The sequence below is a fragment of the Belonocnema kinseyi genome, chromosome 6 (genome assembly GCF_010883055.1).
Source record: "Belonocnema kinseyi isolate 2016_QV_RU_SX_M_011 chromosome 6, B_treatae_v1, whole genome shotgun sequence".
Lineage (NCBI taxonomy): Eukaryota > Metazoa > Arthropoda > Insecta > Hymenoptera > Cynipidae > Belonocnema > Belonocnema kinseyi.
In genome coordinates this window covers 29,176,142-29,195,192 of record NC_046662.1, presented here as the reverse complement: position 1 = coordinate 29,195,192, position 19,051 = coordinate 29,176,142, and the positions used below count along the sequence as shown (strand labels likewise).

General features: G+C 26.2%; 1 protein-coding gene across 1 annotated transcript in view; it reads right to left on the bottom strand.

Annotated features, from left to right (window-relative positions):
• LOC117174783 overlaps window positions 1-19,051 on the bottom strand; it is a 103,743-nt gene that overhangs the window by 6,897 nt on the left and 77,795 nt on the right. The window contains exon 10 of the mRNA XM_033364149.1: window positions 15,340-15,811. Coding sequence (XP_033220040.1) covers window positions 15,340-15,811 — 472 coding nt within the window. The remainder of the gene's footprint in view (window positions 1-15,339; window positions 15,812-19,051) is intronic.

The window sequence follows — 19,051 nt, the reverse complement described above, 5'->3', positions numbered from 1 at the left end:
ATTTTTGCGAACGCTTTTTGGATTTTTTCAAATACTGTGAACATTAAAAAAAAAAACATGCGGTACCTAGAAACATTATTATTTATGTATTCTATTATATAATATTATTATATATTATCTATAATTATTGCTATTTTTAATTCAAAAAATAAGCTTGGAAATTGTAAATGTTAAAAATAATTTTTGAAACTAATATCTTATTGTTGAATTTGTAATCAATAAAATATATTCATAAAAAATCTAATTCTTAAAATTCGGGAATTTTCCAATTCGGTAATATTATAAATTGTCGGGAATTTTATTATTCGGGAATTTTGCAATTCGGGAATTTTATCATTCTGAAATTTTATTATTAGAAAATTGTATTATTCGGGAATTTTCCAATTCGGTAATATTATAAACTGTCGTAAATTTTATTATTCGGGAATATTCCAATTCGGTAATTTTATAATTCTGAAATTTCATTAATCGAGAATCTTATTATTCGGGAATTTTATAATTCGGTAATTTTATTTTTCAGCAATTTTATTATTAGCGAATTTTATTTTTCGGTAATTTTCCAATTCGGTATTTTTATTTTTTGGTAATTTTATTATTCGCGTATTTTATTATTTGGAAATTTTTCAAATTGGTATTTTTATTTTTTGGCAATTATATTATTCACGAATTTGATTATTCGGGAATTTTCTAATTCGGGAATTTTACTGTGCCGGGAATTTTATTTTTCGGGATTTTTCAGTCGTCCCAATTTTTCAAGCAATTTTTTCTCAATCCCTTCACATCAAATTTCTGTACAATTACTACGATTCATTTGTTTCGTTCGCGAATTTTAAAGAATTACGTAAATCAATTAATGACCTCCCGCCCTATTGTAACAAATCGTAACAACATTTTTGAGCTCCCCTTTGAATTTCTACTTAATATATAATATAAATAATGATAATAAAAAATAATTAATAATATAAGTAATATTTAAATAATAATAAGGCGTGATTACTCCGTACAGATATTTGATGAGTGCATTCTCACTTGGGATCGACCCATTAGTCAGATTTACTTAATAAGACAATAATTATTTAAAAAACTGTTATTTAAAAAAAATATAAAGAAAAGCAAAGCAAAGGGGGAAAAGAAAAGAAAATGCTTGCAGAGAAATGAAAAGAGCATGAATGGAAAAAAGATATGCAGTACATGCAGGAGGGAATTAGATGCACTTGAGTGAAAGAACGCAAGGAAGTGGAAATGCTATATGCATAAAAGAAATAGGGCGGGACTGTGGCGAAGTGGATGAGAGCAACCTATAATAGAACAAAAGAGAAAAATACAGCAAATGGAAACGGAATAAGCCTAGAACGAGGTAATGTAGCAGAAATAAGAATTTAAATCTTCAATACAAGTTATAACAATCAAAAAGACAACATTTTTCGATTCCAAAAGTATTAACGTAGGCATTATATATAGTGCAATCCCTAGGCATTATATATAATGCCCAACAGAGGCTTACTTTGGTGATTTCAAAGATATTAAGATGTGATTTTTTTATTATTCGTAGTAAGACGCAGGTAAAAAAAATTTTTAATTAAACATTTTAACAAATTATTGTATTTTTCAAAAACAAATGTTTAAACTCAATTTTTGAAAAAAATCCACTTTTAATTTTATTTAAATTCTTTTTTAAATATAGTTTACAATGTGCCTGAAAAGCCCCTTCGAGTCAGGATTTTTTGAATTTTAAAACTTTTTAATTAGTGTTTGCTGATAATTCAAGTAGACACACATAATTGTTTATGCAATTGAGTATTATTTTTCATAATATTGTCTTCAAATTATGCCAGAATGTTGCGGTTTTTGTCTCTGAATAAAATTTTTAGAAAACTTATTTTTTCTTGTAAATACATGTTAAACTGCAAGATTTGACACGAAATTGTTTATTTCATAAATTGTCCAGGCATTTTTTAAAAGATTGTTTAATCACATCCTTTCTGTATTAGTCCTAATCCAACATTAATTGAATGATTGGGAACCATAAGGAGCTAACCCTTACTCAGAAATTTTTTTCGGAGAACGAAAAAACTCTTCACCTGTAACGTCTTGGGATAGTCTTTTAAGGAACTTTGTTATTTTATTAAAAATAATAAAATTGAACTTTTATATGGATTTTCATTAGCTCAACTTTGCAAATCTTGAAAAAATTACTTCTGTTTATTAATTTGCTTGTACCATAAAAAATTGTATTTTTCTGACCAACTGGAAACTATTTTGATAAGTCACAAAAACTTTCAAATTTACCATTATTTTTTCACTAATTATTATTTTTTAAACAATTACTGTTTGTTTAAACAATTTTTTCTCAACTTTAAAAACTAAAAAGTCATCATTTTTCGGGATAATTGATACAGTTGATGAATTTCAATAATAATATTGCAAACTTAACATATTTGGAAATTAATTATTTGATCAATTTTTTCCGTTTAAACTATTTTTCCGTAGTTTTTCTCAAGTTAAGAACACAATTAACGAATTAAAAAGTAATTTTTTCAGGATAGTTGTCAATTTTTTGAACAATTTTTATTCATTTCAACAATTTTTTCGTCCTGTAAATCGTGAAATGTGTTAATTTAAGTTAGAAATATTACTATTGAAATTAATGAACATTATTCACATAAAGCGTATATTTTGCATTTTGTAGAGCATTTCCGAACACAATGCAAGGCGAGTGGGGTCGTCAACATTAAAAGTTATTGAGTGTGAATTATTCCTTGAAAATTCACTAAGAGGTGTTGAAGCTTTAATTTACAAAAAAAATTAATAAAATGTACTTATTTCGCCAAAAACAGAGCTTTTTCATTAAAAACACCATCGTAATGTCGAAACCTTTAAAAAATGGCATTTCTAAAAATTAAAAAACAAAGCAATTTGTCTAGGGATAATATATAATGCCTAGGGATTATATGTAATGCCTAGATTAAATACTTTACCTGTAACATATACATCAAATATAAATCAAATATATATGAAATGTTTAAAAAATAAACACGAATTTTCTACAAAAAAGTTTAATTTTTGAACCTAAAGGTATACATTTTCAAACAAATAGTTCTATTTTCAACAAAATAGATGAATTCGCCACCCAGAAGATTAATTTTCCACACGAAAAGAAAGTGATGAAAATAAATTTTTAAAAAAATTCGATTTTCGAAAAATTTACTAAATCTTCAACTAAAACAGATCATTTTGAACCAGACAGTTGCATTTTTTTATCAAAACAGATGAACTATTAACGAAAAAAGATGAATTCAAGAAAAATGAAATGATTAATATTTTAACTAAAAAAAGATTTTAATTTTAAATAAAAACCAGTTGATTTTGGATCCTAGAATGCGATTTTTTAAAAAACTGGTTTAATTCTTAACCAAAACAGACAATTTTCAAACAGTTTTATTTTTGAATAAAAACAGAGGAAATATTACCCGAAAAAATTATTTTTCAATGAAAAATGTAATAATTGACGTTTCAACTCATTTGAACAAGAAGATTTAACTTTGAATTAAAAAAACAGTTCAATTAATTAAAAAAAATTTCAACAAAATAGTAGAAGCCTAAAACCAAAATATTAATTTCCAATCAGTTGTATCCTAAAAAAGCCAAGATGACATTTTTTTCGAATAAAAAATAACATATGAGATATAGGCGAATTTTTTACAAAGAATTTAAATTTTTGAATCATAAAATGTTATTTTTAACAAAAAAGTTCATTATCAACCAAGTAATTGCATATTTAACCAAATAGATGAATTTTTTACGAATTCTGAACGTATAATTTATTATTTTAACTAGAACAAAATTCTAATTTTAATTAAAATACCGTCGAATGAATTAAGAAAACAACGACTTTTTAAACAAACTTATAGAATCTTTGAACAAAAAAGATTAATTTTCAACCAACAAATAACAAATAAAGATACATTTTATTTAAATAAAGACAAATTTTCTACGGAATACATTAATTTTTAATCTCGAAAATAAAAATGTTTATTACAAATATTACTGTTAGAATAAAGAGTTGAATTTTCAAGAAATCAGTTCGGTTCGTCACCGAACCCGATAATTTTCAACCATAGTTGAATTTTTATGCAAAATCATTTTTAAGATTAATTTTTTATTAAAAAAAGTTTTTAATGAAATAGTAATTCTCAATAAAAAATGTGATAATTGATAATTTAACCAAAAGAATATTCTATTTTTAAATAAAAAGCAGTTGAATTCATACAAAAGTCTTTAACAAATCAGTAGAATGCTCAAACAAACAAAATTAGCTCTTCACCTCATTAGAATTCTGAATCAATAAAGATGAAAGTTTGTTTAATAAAATAGATTTTTTAAACAAAACTGTTTAATTTTTTATCTTAAAATGCGAATTTTTAACCAAAAAGTTAATTTTCAACTTTTGAATAAAATATGTCTATTTTTAAACAAAGAGATGAATTTTCAACTAAAATTATAAATCTTTAGAAGAAAAAAATAAATTTCCAAAAAACTAGTTTAATCCTCAACCAAAACAGATCATTTTCAACTAGAGAGTTGCATTTTTTACCAAAACAGATGAAATATTACCAAAAAAAGATGAATTATCAGCAAAAAATGTCATAATTAATATTTCAACCAAAAGAAGATTCTAATTTTAAATGGAAAAGGTTGGATTCATTAAAAAAAAATTGTTTTCAACAAAATACTACAATTTTTAAATGAGAAAGATTAATTTTAAACAAGCTGTATGATGGAAAAATAAATAAGAAAATTTTGCCAATAGACACGAACTTTCTATAGAATAATGAAATTTTTTAATCCAAAAATAAGAATTTTAAACAAAAATGTTAATTTTCAACCAAATAGTAAAATTTTTTACCCATGAAATAATTTTCTGCCAAAAAAGATGATTTTCAATTAAATAGACACATTATCCGTTAAAAATATAATTTTTAACAGAAAAAAAGGAATTTTTAATAAAATTGTTCAATTTCCAAACAAAAATTAATCGCCAACGATAAATACGAATTTTGAATAAAATACATTATTTTTAAATAAAATTATTACATTTTTGAGTTAAAAAGACGAATTATCTAAAAAAAAAGTTAAATTTTCAAACCAAAAATATGATTTTTTGAGCAAAAAATTTAATTTTCTACCAAATTGTTAAATTTTTAAGCCATAAAGGTCAATTTTCTAAAAAAAAAAGTATAATTCGTAACATACAATTTCTTTTAAAAACAAATAGTTGAACTTTTAAATATAACTATGAATCATAAATAACAACGCAATTTTTCACAAAGTTGTTGAACTTTAGGTCCAATATTTGAGTTTTTAATAAAAAAGATGAATTTTTAACGAAGCACGTAATAATTGATATTTTAACAAAAAAATTAAATTTTGAACCAAAGAGGATAAATTCCAAACGAGAAGATCAAGTTGAACCTTTAACTAAAAAAGATACGTTTTTAACCAAATAGTTTAATTTTTAATTTCAAAACATAAATTTTTAATGAAAAATGGAATAGTTTGTGTCAGTTTAAAAAACTTATTTTCAACGAAGGAGATGAATCTTTAAATAAAAAAATGAAATTTGAACAAAGTAGTGGAATTTTTTATGAAAAAATGACCATCAGCTTAGTATATCAAAATAAATAATTCTACTTTATGATAAAATTTATTTCTGAATGTTTCTAAACATTATCAATACAAAAGAAAATTTGAATTGCAAATAATTGCTGAACAATGAAATATAATTCTGTTATCAACATTTCGCTACTACATTATAATTTGTAAACTTTCTTACATTTTTAAAGAAATAAGAAAAATTAAATTATGGACAAAAACTTATTTTTAATAATGAAAAAAATCAGAAGGTTTTTAATAATTATGGAAGATTTGAGGAGATTACATTCTTGTAAGATTTTTGAGAAAATTTGTAATGGTTTATGTTTCATTTTGAAATAATAATATTATATTTTGAAGATTTCAAAATACGTGAAAAAATAATATGAAAAACTTTGAGAATTAAAAATTTTTTTTAGAATTTACAATTTATGCATGTAAATTAAATTGTGCAATGTGTCAAAGGAATAAAAAATATATTTTTATAAGATTCATGGGAACAATTTAGATAACTGTTTTGTAATGAATTCTACGTGAAAATTTTTAAATATTGCAAAACATTTTTAATTATTTCCTAAGATTTTTAAAAAGAGTCTAATAGATTTTAAAGTAAAATGCTGTAACTTTGACATATTACATAATTTTAGACAAAATTTGAAAAAGTAGAAGAAATAATTAGAGGTTTTGAAACGATTAAAAAATAATGAAGGCTTGTAAAGATTTTTTTAAAATTTTGTAATGTTTTACAAAAAAGAAAAAAAATGCTTGCGTACCTAGGAAAAATTCAAATAATTTTTTATTTCGAAAATTTGGTTTTCAGATATTATTTAATAAGATTTAAAAAGATTTAAAAAGTTTCGAAAATTTTCAGCGAAGTATCTAAAATATTTTAATGCGATTTTAAAATTTTTCAGATTACATAAAATTCTTAAAAATTTAAATAATTTCTAAGGATTAGAAGGTCTAGACAGTCTGACAAGATTAAAAAAAAAGTTTTTGAACATGTATGTGAAAATTTAAAGTGATTTTTTATTTTGAAAAACGAACTATAAGAGAAAAATAAAAAAGAGTTTAAGCATATTAAACAATTTTCTAAAATTTCGAAAAAAAGTGTAGAAGATTTTACAGCAAAATGTTTAAATTTGTAAGAACTGAAAAATAAAATAAACAATAGAGTAAGTTCAAGAAATATTGACTAGAATTGAAGAAATTCAAAAAGAATTTGAAACTTTTAAAAATTTAATAGAATATCGAAAGGATTCAAGAAAATGAATGATTTTAAGAAGAATTAAAGAAGTTTTAAAAAGATTACAAATATTTAAAACCTTGAAAACGTTTTCGCACATTTATTAAATATTTCTTGATATCCACCAAACTTCTAAAAGTTCTAAATTTCTTTTAAAAAGAACTGAATTTTTTACTAATATTTTGTAAAATCTTAAAAGAAAAAAAATTCTTTAAAATCTTCTACATTCTTTTTTGATACATCTGAAACATGTAAAAATCCGTTTTTCATTTTCTCAAGAATCTTTAAATAATTATATGTATATAAATGTACAAAACTAATAATAATACTTATTTTCTTGTTCTTAATTCTCAGAATTTAATTTTAACTTGAATTTAAGTGTTGAAGCACTTTACACAAATAAAGATTTATTCGAAGTTTGCATGTTATATTATTATTAATATTATCTTGTCGTCTTTATGTAATTGTAAAAAAAGTTTAAATTGGTGTAATTATATTAGGTAACTTTAATATTTGTATCACCAAAAAAGATTGGAAAAGCATTCAGTCTTATATCAAATATCGTTTTATTTATTTCTTGACAATACTTAATCTTAAATCAATCTTTTTTTTATTTAGGAAACGTTTATTATGTTTTTAAATCGAATACAAAAAATGTTAAGTAGTAGCGGTATTAATTATATTCCAAATTAATTCCAAATTCCAAATTAATTATATCCACAAATTAAAGCTCCCCATGAGGGCTCATTATTATTTAAGATCGCTTGTTTAAAGCAACTATTACTTGTTTTAATTAATAGTAATTAAGAAAAGAAATTAAAAAATGTTTCAAAAGAAGTTAAAATTTACCTTCTTCCCTAGACTTCTGTGCCGAACGTGTGAGAAAATGAATTAAGTGGTAGAGAAGAGATTCTTAAAAAAGAAAAAGAAAGTCGGAACAAAGAAAACGAGGAGTTTTCAGCGTAAAAGAAGAATGCAAAAAAGTGGCTCGTATGAACTGAAAGGCAATTGACGTTCAAAGTCTTTTGTTTCCTAAATTCGGTCAGTTTCTAGAGGATCCTCGTCGTGTTCACTGAAAAAGTTTATTCTATCCTCTTCAAAAGAACTTCAAATCGATTTTCTTTGCTGACGATCAGATATGTTCTAAAGGTCCTATATTGCAAGCTAATAGGATTTTGAAAGGTATCTTTACCACTTTTCGTTTTTTTTTAATATGAGAGTATTCACATATTACGTAACGCTGTTTTTAGTGACTTTTTAATTTTTATTCGGATTCATTTCTTCCCTTTTGTAAAAATTTGTCCCATGTTTGTAAGCCCCCCCCCCCCCCCAGACATGAAAAATGTTTCGTGACTGAAGCTGATACCCTTCCTATTTTTAATTAAGAAATATAAATGTAATTTTATATCACCGTCAATTGAAAACTGAATAATGTGTTAAAACTATTTCATACCAGTTTCAGAATAATTTTTAAACAAAATTTTAGAACAAAAATTCCAAGAATTCACCTCACTAAAGTTTGCAAAGTTTAAAAAAAAAAAAATTTACACTGATGGTACTCGAAAAAGTTTCATCCCTCTAGCACCTCCGGAAAACATCCCAATTCAACTCCTAATTATTTGGTGCTTAAATTACATTCAGAAGGTACCACAACCCTATCTCTTCCGGAACACACCCTATTTCAACGCCTAAAAATAAAAATTATATCATGAAAAATAATCGAACTTCCAGAAATAAAATTTTATGGTTTAGAATGGTTCGATTTGTTGCCTAAAGATATCCAAAAAAGTTGGCTTCCCTCAGATATTCCGGAACACCCTTGTCTTCAACCTTAAAGATCATAAAAGATCGAAATAAATTAAAAAATGCCCTAACTGTCAAACCTAAAGTTTTATGCTTTAGAATTATTCCATTTGAAGTCCAAAGATACCAAAAAAAGTTTTCTTCCCTTATCTCTTATAGAACACCCTCGTTTCCAACCCCCAAGATAATGAAAAATATTTTAAAATTTCAAAAAATGTCCTAACTTTTATGGTTCTTATGCTTTAGAATGGTTTAATTTGATGTCCAAAGATACCCAAAAAAATTTCCTTCCAAAAAGTTGTAGTTTTAACGAAAAAATAGGATATTTCCAGCTAAAAGATTATTTTTCTACCAATAAAAAAATTTTAACTCAAAAAAATGAATTTTCAACATCAACAAAAATGCAAAAGTTACATTTTTAGGTACAAAAATTAACACAAATTTTCTACGAAATATTAAAAAATTGTAAACTAAAGACGATCAATTTTCAACTAAAAAAAATTTAATGAAATTGTTGAATTTTCAATTGAAGATGAATTTTGAAATAAAATTATGAAATTTCAATTCTGTTACCATGAAAATGAATTTGTAATGAACATCCTCGTTTTCAACCCCCAAGATAATGAAAAAAATATATTAATTCCAAAAAATGTTCTGACTTTCACTTAAAATGTTATGCTTCAGAACAGTTCTATTTCATCTACAGAGGTAACAAAAAAAGTTTCCTTCTCTTAACTCTTCCGGAACTACCTCGTTTTCAACCCCCCAAAATATTCTCTAGCTTCCATACATAAAACTTCATGTTTGAGAATGATTTGATTTGTTGTCAGAATATACTAAAAAAAGTTTTATTTTCCTATCTCTTCCGCAACACCCTCGGTTTGAACCCCTTAATATTAATAAAAAATTCACAAAATTTCAAAAAATGCCCTAACTTCCAGACTAAAATTTCATTATTTAGAATAGTTCGACTTTTTGTCTAAAAATACTAAAAAAAAGTTTCATTTCCTTAACTCTTTCGGAACACCGTGGGTTTCAACCCCTAAGACAATAAAAACCAATTTTAACTTCCAAAAAATATCCTGACTTTTCCTTTGAAATCGTTTGATTCAGAATAGTTCTATTTGATGTCCAAAGGTACCAAAACAAGTTTGCTTCCCTTAAATATTCTAAAACACCCTTGTCTTCAACCCCAAAGCTCATAAAAGATCGAAATAAATTTGAAAAATTGCCCTAACTATCAGACCTAAAGTTTTATGCTTCAGAATTATTCCACTTGATGTCCAAAAATACCAATACAAGTTTTATTCCCTTATCTCTTATAGAACACCCTCATTTTCAACCCCTAAGATAAGAAAAAATCCTAAGAAATGTTTAAAAATGCCCTAACCATCAGACCTCAAATTTAATGCTTCAAAATGGTTTAATTTGATGTCCGAAGATACCCAAAAAGGTTTCCTTCCCTTAAATCTTCTGGAACACCCTCGTTTTTAACCTCCAAGATAATAAAAAAATGTTTAATTCCAAAAAATGTCCAAATTTTACTCAAAATTTTAGGCTTCAGAATGGTTCTATTTGATGTACAAAGGTACAAAAAAAAGTTTGCTTCCCTTAACTTTTCCAGAACAGCGTCGTGATCAATCCTTAAGAAAATAAAAAATCAAAGAAAAAAATTCGAAAAAATCCCCTAACTATCAGACCTAAAATTTTTTGCTTCAGGATTATTCCATTTAATGCCCAAAGATACTGAAAAAGTTTCATTCCCTTATCGCTTGCGGCAGACCCTCGTTTTCAACCCCCAAAAATAATAAAAAATATTTAAAAATTTCAAAAAATTTCCTAGTTTTTATGGTTTTATTTGATGTACAAAGATACAAAAAAAAATTTTTTCTTCCCATCTATTCCGAAATACCCTCGTCTTCTACCCCCAATATAATAGTTTTTTTTCTAAATTCCAAAAAATGCCCTAACTATTAGACCTAAAATTTCATTCTTTGGAATAATTTGATTTTTTGTCCGAAGATACCAAAAAAAGTTGAATTTTCTTATCTCTTCCGGAACACCCTCGTTTCTCACCCCTTAGATAATAAAAAATCCCCCATAAAATTCAAAAACTGTTCTAACTTCAAGATCTACAATTTTATGCTTCAGAATGGTCCCATTTGAGGTCCAAAGTTACATAAAAAAGTTTTATTTTTCTAGCTCTCCCAGAAGACCCTCGTTTTCAAACCCCAAGATAATAAAAAGTCGAAAAAAATTTTCTAACTTCCAGACCTAAAATTTTATGTTTCAGAATGGTTTCATTTAATGCCGGAAGATACTAAAAAAGTTTTATTCCCCTATCTCTTCCACAACACCCTAGTTTTTAACTTCGAAGATAAAAAATCCCCCAAAAAATCTAAAAAATGCCCTAACTTCCAGACCTAAAATTTTATGCTTTAGAATGGTTCGATTTGATGTCCAAAAAATACCAAAAAAAAATTAAGTTTCCTATGTCCTCCGGAACAACCTCGTTTTCAACCCTACAATATAATCAAAACTTTTTTTTTATTTCAAAAAAATTCACTTTGAGACTTAAAATTTTGTGCTATAAGCTGAAAAGACGAATTTCCTCCTAACCAATTGTCTTTCTAACCTAAACATATGGATTTTCGATAAGAAAATAAAATTTTCAACAAATACTTGAATTTTTAAAATAAAAGTATTGATAACGAACTAATAAATATTAAATTTCTACCAGAAGAAATGAATTTGTACACCAAAAAGTAGAGTTTATAATAAAATCATTGAATTTTTAAGCTCAGAAGACGAGTTCTTGAAAAAAATGTAAATATTATTTTCGTGAAAATTAGTTTTCAAGTCAAAAAGACCAATTTTTAACAAAATAGTTAAATTCTTAGCTTTAAGAATATAAAATTTAGAGTTCAAAAATTCAGATGCATTTCGAAAAATATAAATCCAAATTATCATGTTCAATACTCTAAATTGAAGATTATTTTGATTAATTCATTAATTAATAATTGATTAAGTATTGTTTCAATTAGATATTAAAAAAATTTCCTTACAATCTTCTATATTCTTGCTTGACAATTTAGAAGTTTTTTAAAAATCTTTTTAAATATTCGCTCAGAATAATTTTTCTAAATAAAATATCTCATTTAATTTTCCTTGGAGTCTTTAGAAAATGGTTTTTATTGTTTTGAAGCCTTTCACAATTTTTTAAAAGCTTCTAAATTTTTTGTTCGAAATCTGTAATAATCTAAATTTTGTTTTAAATCAGGTTGTGGCTATGTGCACCGAAATTTCGGTACCAATAGCCGGATTTTGTTTGTATATGCACTTCGTTTAAATTATTTGAAGTTTTAAATTAATTTGGAATGTTTTTAAAATTTCTAGATATCTCTTAAAATTGCTTGAATTTTTAAAAATAAATAACAAGTCTTTCATTGTTGTTTAGATGTAAAAATTCAACAATTTTATTTTCAAATGAAACATTTTTCTACAAATAACAATAACAAATTTTAATATTCAAAGTTGAAAAGCTCCTTGAAAATTTATTGATTCAAGGGATTCTATTTCAAATGATTCAATTTAAAATTTTTCACATTTGAATATTTTGTTTAAAATCACTTGTCTTAAATGAACTTACTAAATATTTCTAAATGATAAATAATAACTTTTTTTCTTAAATAAGAAATTACAAATTGAATGGGTTAAAAATTGATTATTTCAGACCCTTTAGACTGAAACAATATTTTTAATTTAATAAACACCTTTCATTATACATCTATTGAAGTTATTTTTAAATTAAAAATAGTTTATAAGGTTTTAATCAGTTCAATTTTGAAAGTAATTAATTCATATTTACAGTTATTTAAATAAAAATGTTTTTTTTATCAAAAATTTGCAATTTCAAACGCTTTTAACTTTTAATAGTTTAAATCTTTAAGACTGCATTTTAAAATTTAATAATAAGATATAGGTTGATCTGCCTCTGGGCATACTTAATGGTACGTTCAATCAAGATATCTAGCGTTTCTTCTAAGAAAAATTCCAGCACTTTTTCCAGGTTTTCCAGGATAAAAAAATTAACTTTTCCAGGTACTTTTTTGTACAGTAAAAAAATAATTTTGACGAAAAATGTTGAAAATTGTACGTCTAGTGGAACTAAAAAAGTGTCAAGTGCAAGATTTCTCATACGCTTTCAAAATTTGATTTTATAGTAGAAAAACGAACTTTTAATAAAATTGTTAAATATTTAACATAAGAATTTAATTTTTAAACCAAATTAAACTTTTAATAAAATAGTTGAATTTTTAACCTAATAGTTTAACTTTTGATCTACAAAGATAAATTATTACCCACAATAACGAATTTTCAACCCAAAAACATTAATTTTCTACCAGAAGGACCAATTTTCTACAAAATATATAAATTCGAAAAGAAATTTTTTAACTAAAGACGATGAGTCTTCGTTTAAACAAATTTTACGAAATAATTGAATTTTCAACTAAAGATGAATTTTAAAATAAAATTATGAAATTGCAAATCTGGGACCAAGAAAATGAATTTCTAACGAATTATATAAAATATTAACCGAAGAAGACAAATTTTCTACAAAACAGTTAAATTTTCAACCCGAAAATAATAATTTTCTACTAAAAAGACGAATTGAAAACAAATAATTTGATTATCAACCAAAACAGAAAAAAACAATTATTAAAACTATTGAACTTGTAAGCCAAAATGCAAATTTGTTGTAAAACAGTCCCAGATTCAAACCAAAAATTTTAATTTACAACAAAAAAGTTAGTTTTTAACCAAAAAGTTGCAGTTTTAAGCAAAAAAGAGGGAATTTTCACCAAATGATTAATTTTCTACCAATAAAAACGAATTTTTAACGGTAAAAGATGAATTTTTACCATAAAAAAATGCAAAAGTTATATTTGTAGGTAAAAAAATTAATTTGAAAAAAAAGGAATTTTCAACAAAACAGTTAAATCTTCAATCAAAGAGATGAACCCCTAAAAAAAAATTCTTCAACAAAGTGATTCAACTTTGATCCAATTAGTTAAATTTTCGAACTAAATCAAAATCAATTTCGAGTCAAAAATCAAACAGTTACATTTCTAGTTCAAAAATAATTTTTTTTCACAAAAAAATTAGATTTTAACATAGGTGTTGAATCTTCAAAAGATGAGATGAATTTTTAGCAAAAATTATGAAACTTCAACTGGAATACTTAAACTTTCAATGAAAAAACTAGCTTTAAAAAAAAATAAGAATTTTTAAATAAAGTTCACGATTTTCGCAGTTATAAAATGAATAATCTCTTATTAAAAATTTAGACGTTTTTGTTTAACCTAATAGTTAAACTTTTAACTTACAAAGATAATTATTAAAGATGAATTTTGAAATAAAATTATGAAATTTCAATTCTGTTACCAGGAAAATGATTTTGTAATGAATTATATCAAATATTAACCGCAAAAGACAAACATTTTCTACAAAACAGTTGAATTTTCAACCCGAAAATAAGAATTTTCTAATAAAAAGATGAATTGACCAAAAATAATTTCATTTTCAACCAAAACAGAACAAATGTATTCAGATTGTTAAACTTTTGAGCCAAGATGCGAATTTGTTGTAAAACAGTTGCACTTTCAAAAAGGAAATTTTAATTTTCATCAAAAAAGTTAATTTTCAACCAAAAAGTTGTAGTTTTAACGAAAAAATAGGATATTTCCAACTAAAAGATTATTTTTCTACCAATAAAAAAATTTTAACTAAAAAAAAATGAATTTTCAACATCAACAAAAATGCAAAAGTTAGATTTTTAGGTACAAAAATTAATTTGAAAAAAAGGCATTTTCAACAAAATAGTTAAATCTTTAATCAAATAAATGAATCATTAAAAAAATTCTTGAACGAAGAGGTTGAACTTTTATCAAAACATTTAAATGTTCAAGCACACTAGGTAAAATTAATCTAAATGGTTGCATACCTTTAAACTGATTGATAAACTCGACAAAAAAAGATCTATTATTAATATCTGTAAATCTTGATGGAGGCTTCTAAGCACACTTCACAAAACAAATAATTCAGGTTAAAATTTTTTATTCAACAGTAGTTATTTAAAGGTATAGTTTTTCCGTTCTCCTTAAGGAAAAGTTGCAATTTTTATTGAATTCTAATGATCAAAGCCTCATTTTATTCTTTTCAGGATTCTCTACAATTCTATTTGGGTATTGTTAATTAAAATTTAAACTATGATTGTTTATAACAATAATAACTGTATGATTTCTCAATTGATTTTATAAAAAATTATGCAACAATATTTTAGGGGAGTTGTTTTGATATAAAAACGAATCGAAAACTGTATAAATTGATTTAAAATAGAACTATAGATTTAAAAGTGGCACATTGAGATATTTTGACCCCTTTTTGTTTAGCAGAGAACAAGCCTAAAACCCTATTTTTTTTCTTTTTACAAATAAAAAGGTTATCGCCATGAGCAAAATTCAAAGACATTTCCAATTTTTTCCAGTTAAAAAAATTGAAGGATTTTTCCAGTTCTTCAATGGTTTTCAGGACGCTATATAGTCTGATCTAAGAATGATGAAATCCAAAAAACTCACCTATAAGGACACTCGTCAGGAGGAACAAATGCAAATGCATTCGGGCCAGGACTAGAAGCTGGTGACTGCTTCGAAATGGCCATCCACGTGACAGCGTAAAATCCAGCCTCCCTTTGAAGAAATTCGACAACAAAGCTCCTCGAGTGCTGCATCATAGCTGTCGTTGACACTGAACCATTAGCTAAACTGAAATTCCAGCCTCCCGAGAAAAAATCGACTGTTTTAGCAGTATTTGAACTACTTTCGGGACAAATGACACTACGATCTTTTGTATTGGCTGCTGAATAAACTATGATGCGATTTTGAGTTGTGCATTCCTCCACATTGCCCAGATTAATACTGAAGCCACTGGTTCTCAAGTAGAGGAAATTCATTCGAATGTCTTTTGGCTCTATTAGCCAAGGCTCGTGAACGCACTGTGTGGCCGTCAGATCTTCTGAATTCGTCAAAAGTTCTTCAACAGCAGCCACGCCTATTGTAAAAAAAATTATTTTCATAATCCAATTTACTCTCTTAATTGCTAAATTTGAATTAGAAAAAATTTAACTACAGTGAAACCCTTCAATAGCCCTCCCTTCTATAGCCCTCCTTCTAAAACCCTCCCTTCTATAGCCCTTTCGAGAATTGACGCCGTGCCGCAGGTGGGTGTAACAGGAGTTAAGCGGGGTGCGCGGGGTCTGCGAATGTCACTCAGGCGAGCACTCAAGCGTGAACTAACAAAAGCGGAGCGGGCTATAACGAGTTAGTTCACATCCGCCGTCAGCCCCAACATCGGCACTAAAGAAGAGTTTCACTGGATTTAAATCTGAACCATGAATTCCAACTGATGAGTCAGTTATTGATTGTGTTTTTCGTATCTATTGTTTTCTCAGATTATCAATATTCATATAATTATGAAATTACATTTATTACAAATAATCTAAATGAATTAATAAGATATTTCTTTCATTTAATTAATTTGTCTAGAATCATATACATCAAATTTAAAAAAAAATCTATAAATAGTTTGCATATTTTGCATTTGTCGATTGGCAATTGAGTATTCTAACATTACGTCATACTCGGTCGGTAACGTCAAAATCTATAAGGCCATACAACTTGGTGGACTGAAAAGCATTGACTACATAGGAGTTTGACTAAAATGAATTTCTGTAGACGAAAGTTAAAAATCGAGATATGGCTTTGCTTCTAAGATAGAAAAGTTATTCCTTTAATTATTGTTAGCAATTGGGAAGTGTGCGATTTGGAAAATCTATCAAGAAAAAATATAATGTGCCGTGATTGAGGTTAGGTTGCATTGTTTAAATATTTGGCGGTAAAAATTTTTGAATTTTGGTACTTCGTTAAAGTGTGTTTTTCAAAGATGTCAAGAGATTATTCTTGCACTTTGAGAAAACAAAAATTATCAAAGACTGTGATCCTTCTTGGAAATCCTATAAGACTTCTTGAAAATCCTTAAACTTCTCTGACTTCTTTTTAACCCATTAAAGTCACAAGGACACTTTTTTCAACTACCTATTTCTCTAAAACATTTCACTATGAAAGCGTCTGTCAAAAAATTCGAGAAGTACTTATCCTAATATTTTCGAGGTCGCTCTTTCCAATAGTGAAATCAAAATTAGATAAAAATATGGCTTTTACACTATTTTTGCAAATTAATGCAAAAAAACACGAATTTTTAAGGCCTATTTTTTTTTTCTTTTCACATTTTCGATACCTTTTCGTAAGAATATTCAACAATGGAATAGTGTAATCGTGTCCTCGATTGTTATGCTTTCGTATGGTATCATTGGTTTTATTTTTATCATAGTCTGAACTTGCAAAATAACGGCAAAAACAACTAATCATTTCTTGCGATTAAAAAACACTTTTTGTACCGAACCTGCATTGTCTATATAGTTACTATGGTTTTTTGGGTCGCTGATTACGAATCTGCTATTATTTTTGCAAAATGAATTTGTTTAAACATTTTGTTTAAACAAATTATTGCAAAAAATGAGAATTTTTTCAATTTACTTGCAGAACCGTATTTTACCGAAAAAAATACGTCGAAAATATGCATAGTCAATTTTAATTATTTAAATAATTAAGTTAATATCAGCAAATATCAATTTTCTATACCCAAATACGTTGTTACATATCGTTTTCTAGGTTTTCGGGGTCGCTGATCACGAATTTGATATTATTTTTTCAAAATTATATTGTTTAAACAATATGTTTGACAATGTAGGCAAAAATATCCAATCGTTCCAAAGTCATTTCAAGCGTTGTAATTTGCAATAATCATACTCTCGTATCATTCTTAATAAAAAAAAATGAAAATCTTCGCTCATCAGAATTTTCGCAGAGCAATAATTGGTTTCATCTTTGATTAATCACATTGATCATTATATTGAGACGACGTAAAAAAAAGTTGTTTTATAAAATATTTTATCATAGATATTATCAAATAGGATTCCGTCATCGCAGTACATTTTCGCGCCATTATTACCTTATGCAAATATAACCTGCGAGCTCAAATTTGGACATTTACTAGTTTTTAACAATATATGAAAAAAAATTATATGTTTTTGAAATAGTTTAAACAGTTTTAATGCACGGTAATCATATTTGCGTATCATAATCTTAACCTCGAAAAGTGAATATCGGTACTCTTTGATAGGCGTTAATAATATTTTTGCTAGCTCGAATTATCATTGAAGGATAATTTATTTCATCTTTATTGACTATCATTATCTTGAAACGATATATATCTTGTAATATATTTTGCATAAACATTATACAGAAAGTATTGAATCATCGTATTAATATTACATATTCCCACAACTATTATCTTGTAAAAAAAATAACAACACATCCAATTTTGACAGAATGACCATTTCAGTCGATTCACAATGCCGAAACGTAAACTTTCCGAATCAAAAAATGCGAGAAAGAGACATCGTATCAATACAGTAGAAAACACTGAAAAAGAAAATCACGTTGATGCAGTATTCATTCCTTATCCAGACGATTCTGGTGAATCTGATCATAGTGAAGATGATTTGTCGTCTATTGGTGACGAAGGTAATAAGCAAGGTGATATTGAAATGGCTGAAGAGTATTCAAAGACTCAGACATTTCAGTCGTACCAAAAAGTATTGGAAAATTATAGTACAAGTCAGAAAAAATTGGAAGAAGAACATGTTTATAATTGGATTGATGGAGAGATGATGTATAGTGATACTCTATCAAATGATATCTGACTGTCTGAGGTACGAGGGTAGTTCAATAAGTCCTTAGAATGAAGTATAAAAACAATTTTTTTTGGGTAAATTTTTTTTCTTTTTTCAACATAATCTCCTTGGAGCTCTATACACTTGGTCAATCGCTTTTCAAGTTTTTTTAATCCTTCAGAAAAGTGCGTTTTCGGAAGTTCCTCAAAATAAGCACTTACAGAGGCAATGACGTCTTCGTTGTCTGGAAATCTCTGTCCACCGAGCCATTTTTTCAAGTTTGTAAATAAGAAAAAGTCACTGGGGGCTAAATCTGGTGAATACGGTGGGTGTTCGACCAATTCGAATTTTAGTTCTTCAATTTTAACCATTGAAACGAAGCATTTGTGAACTCAGGCGTTGTCGTGTTGAAAGAGAATTTTTTTTCTCGCCAAATGTGGTCGTTTTTTTTAAATTTCTTCTTTCAGCTGCTCTAATAATGATGCATAATATTCACC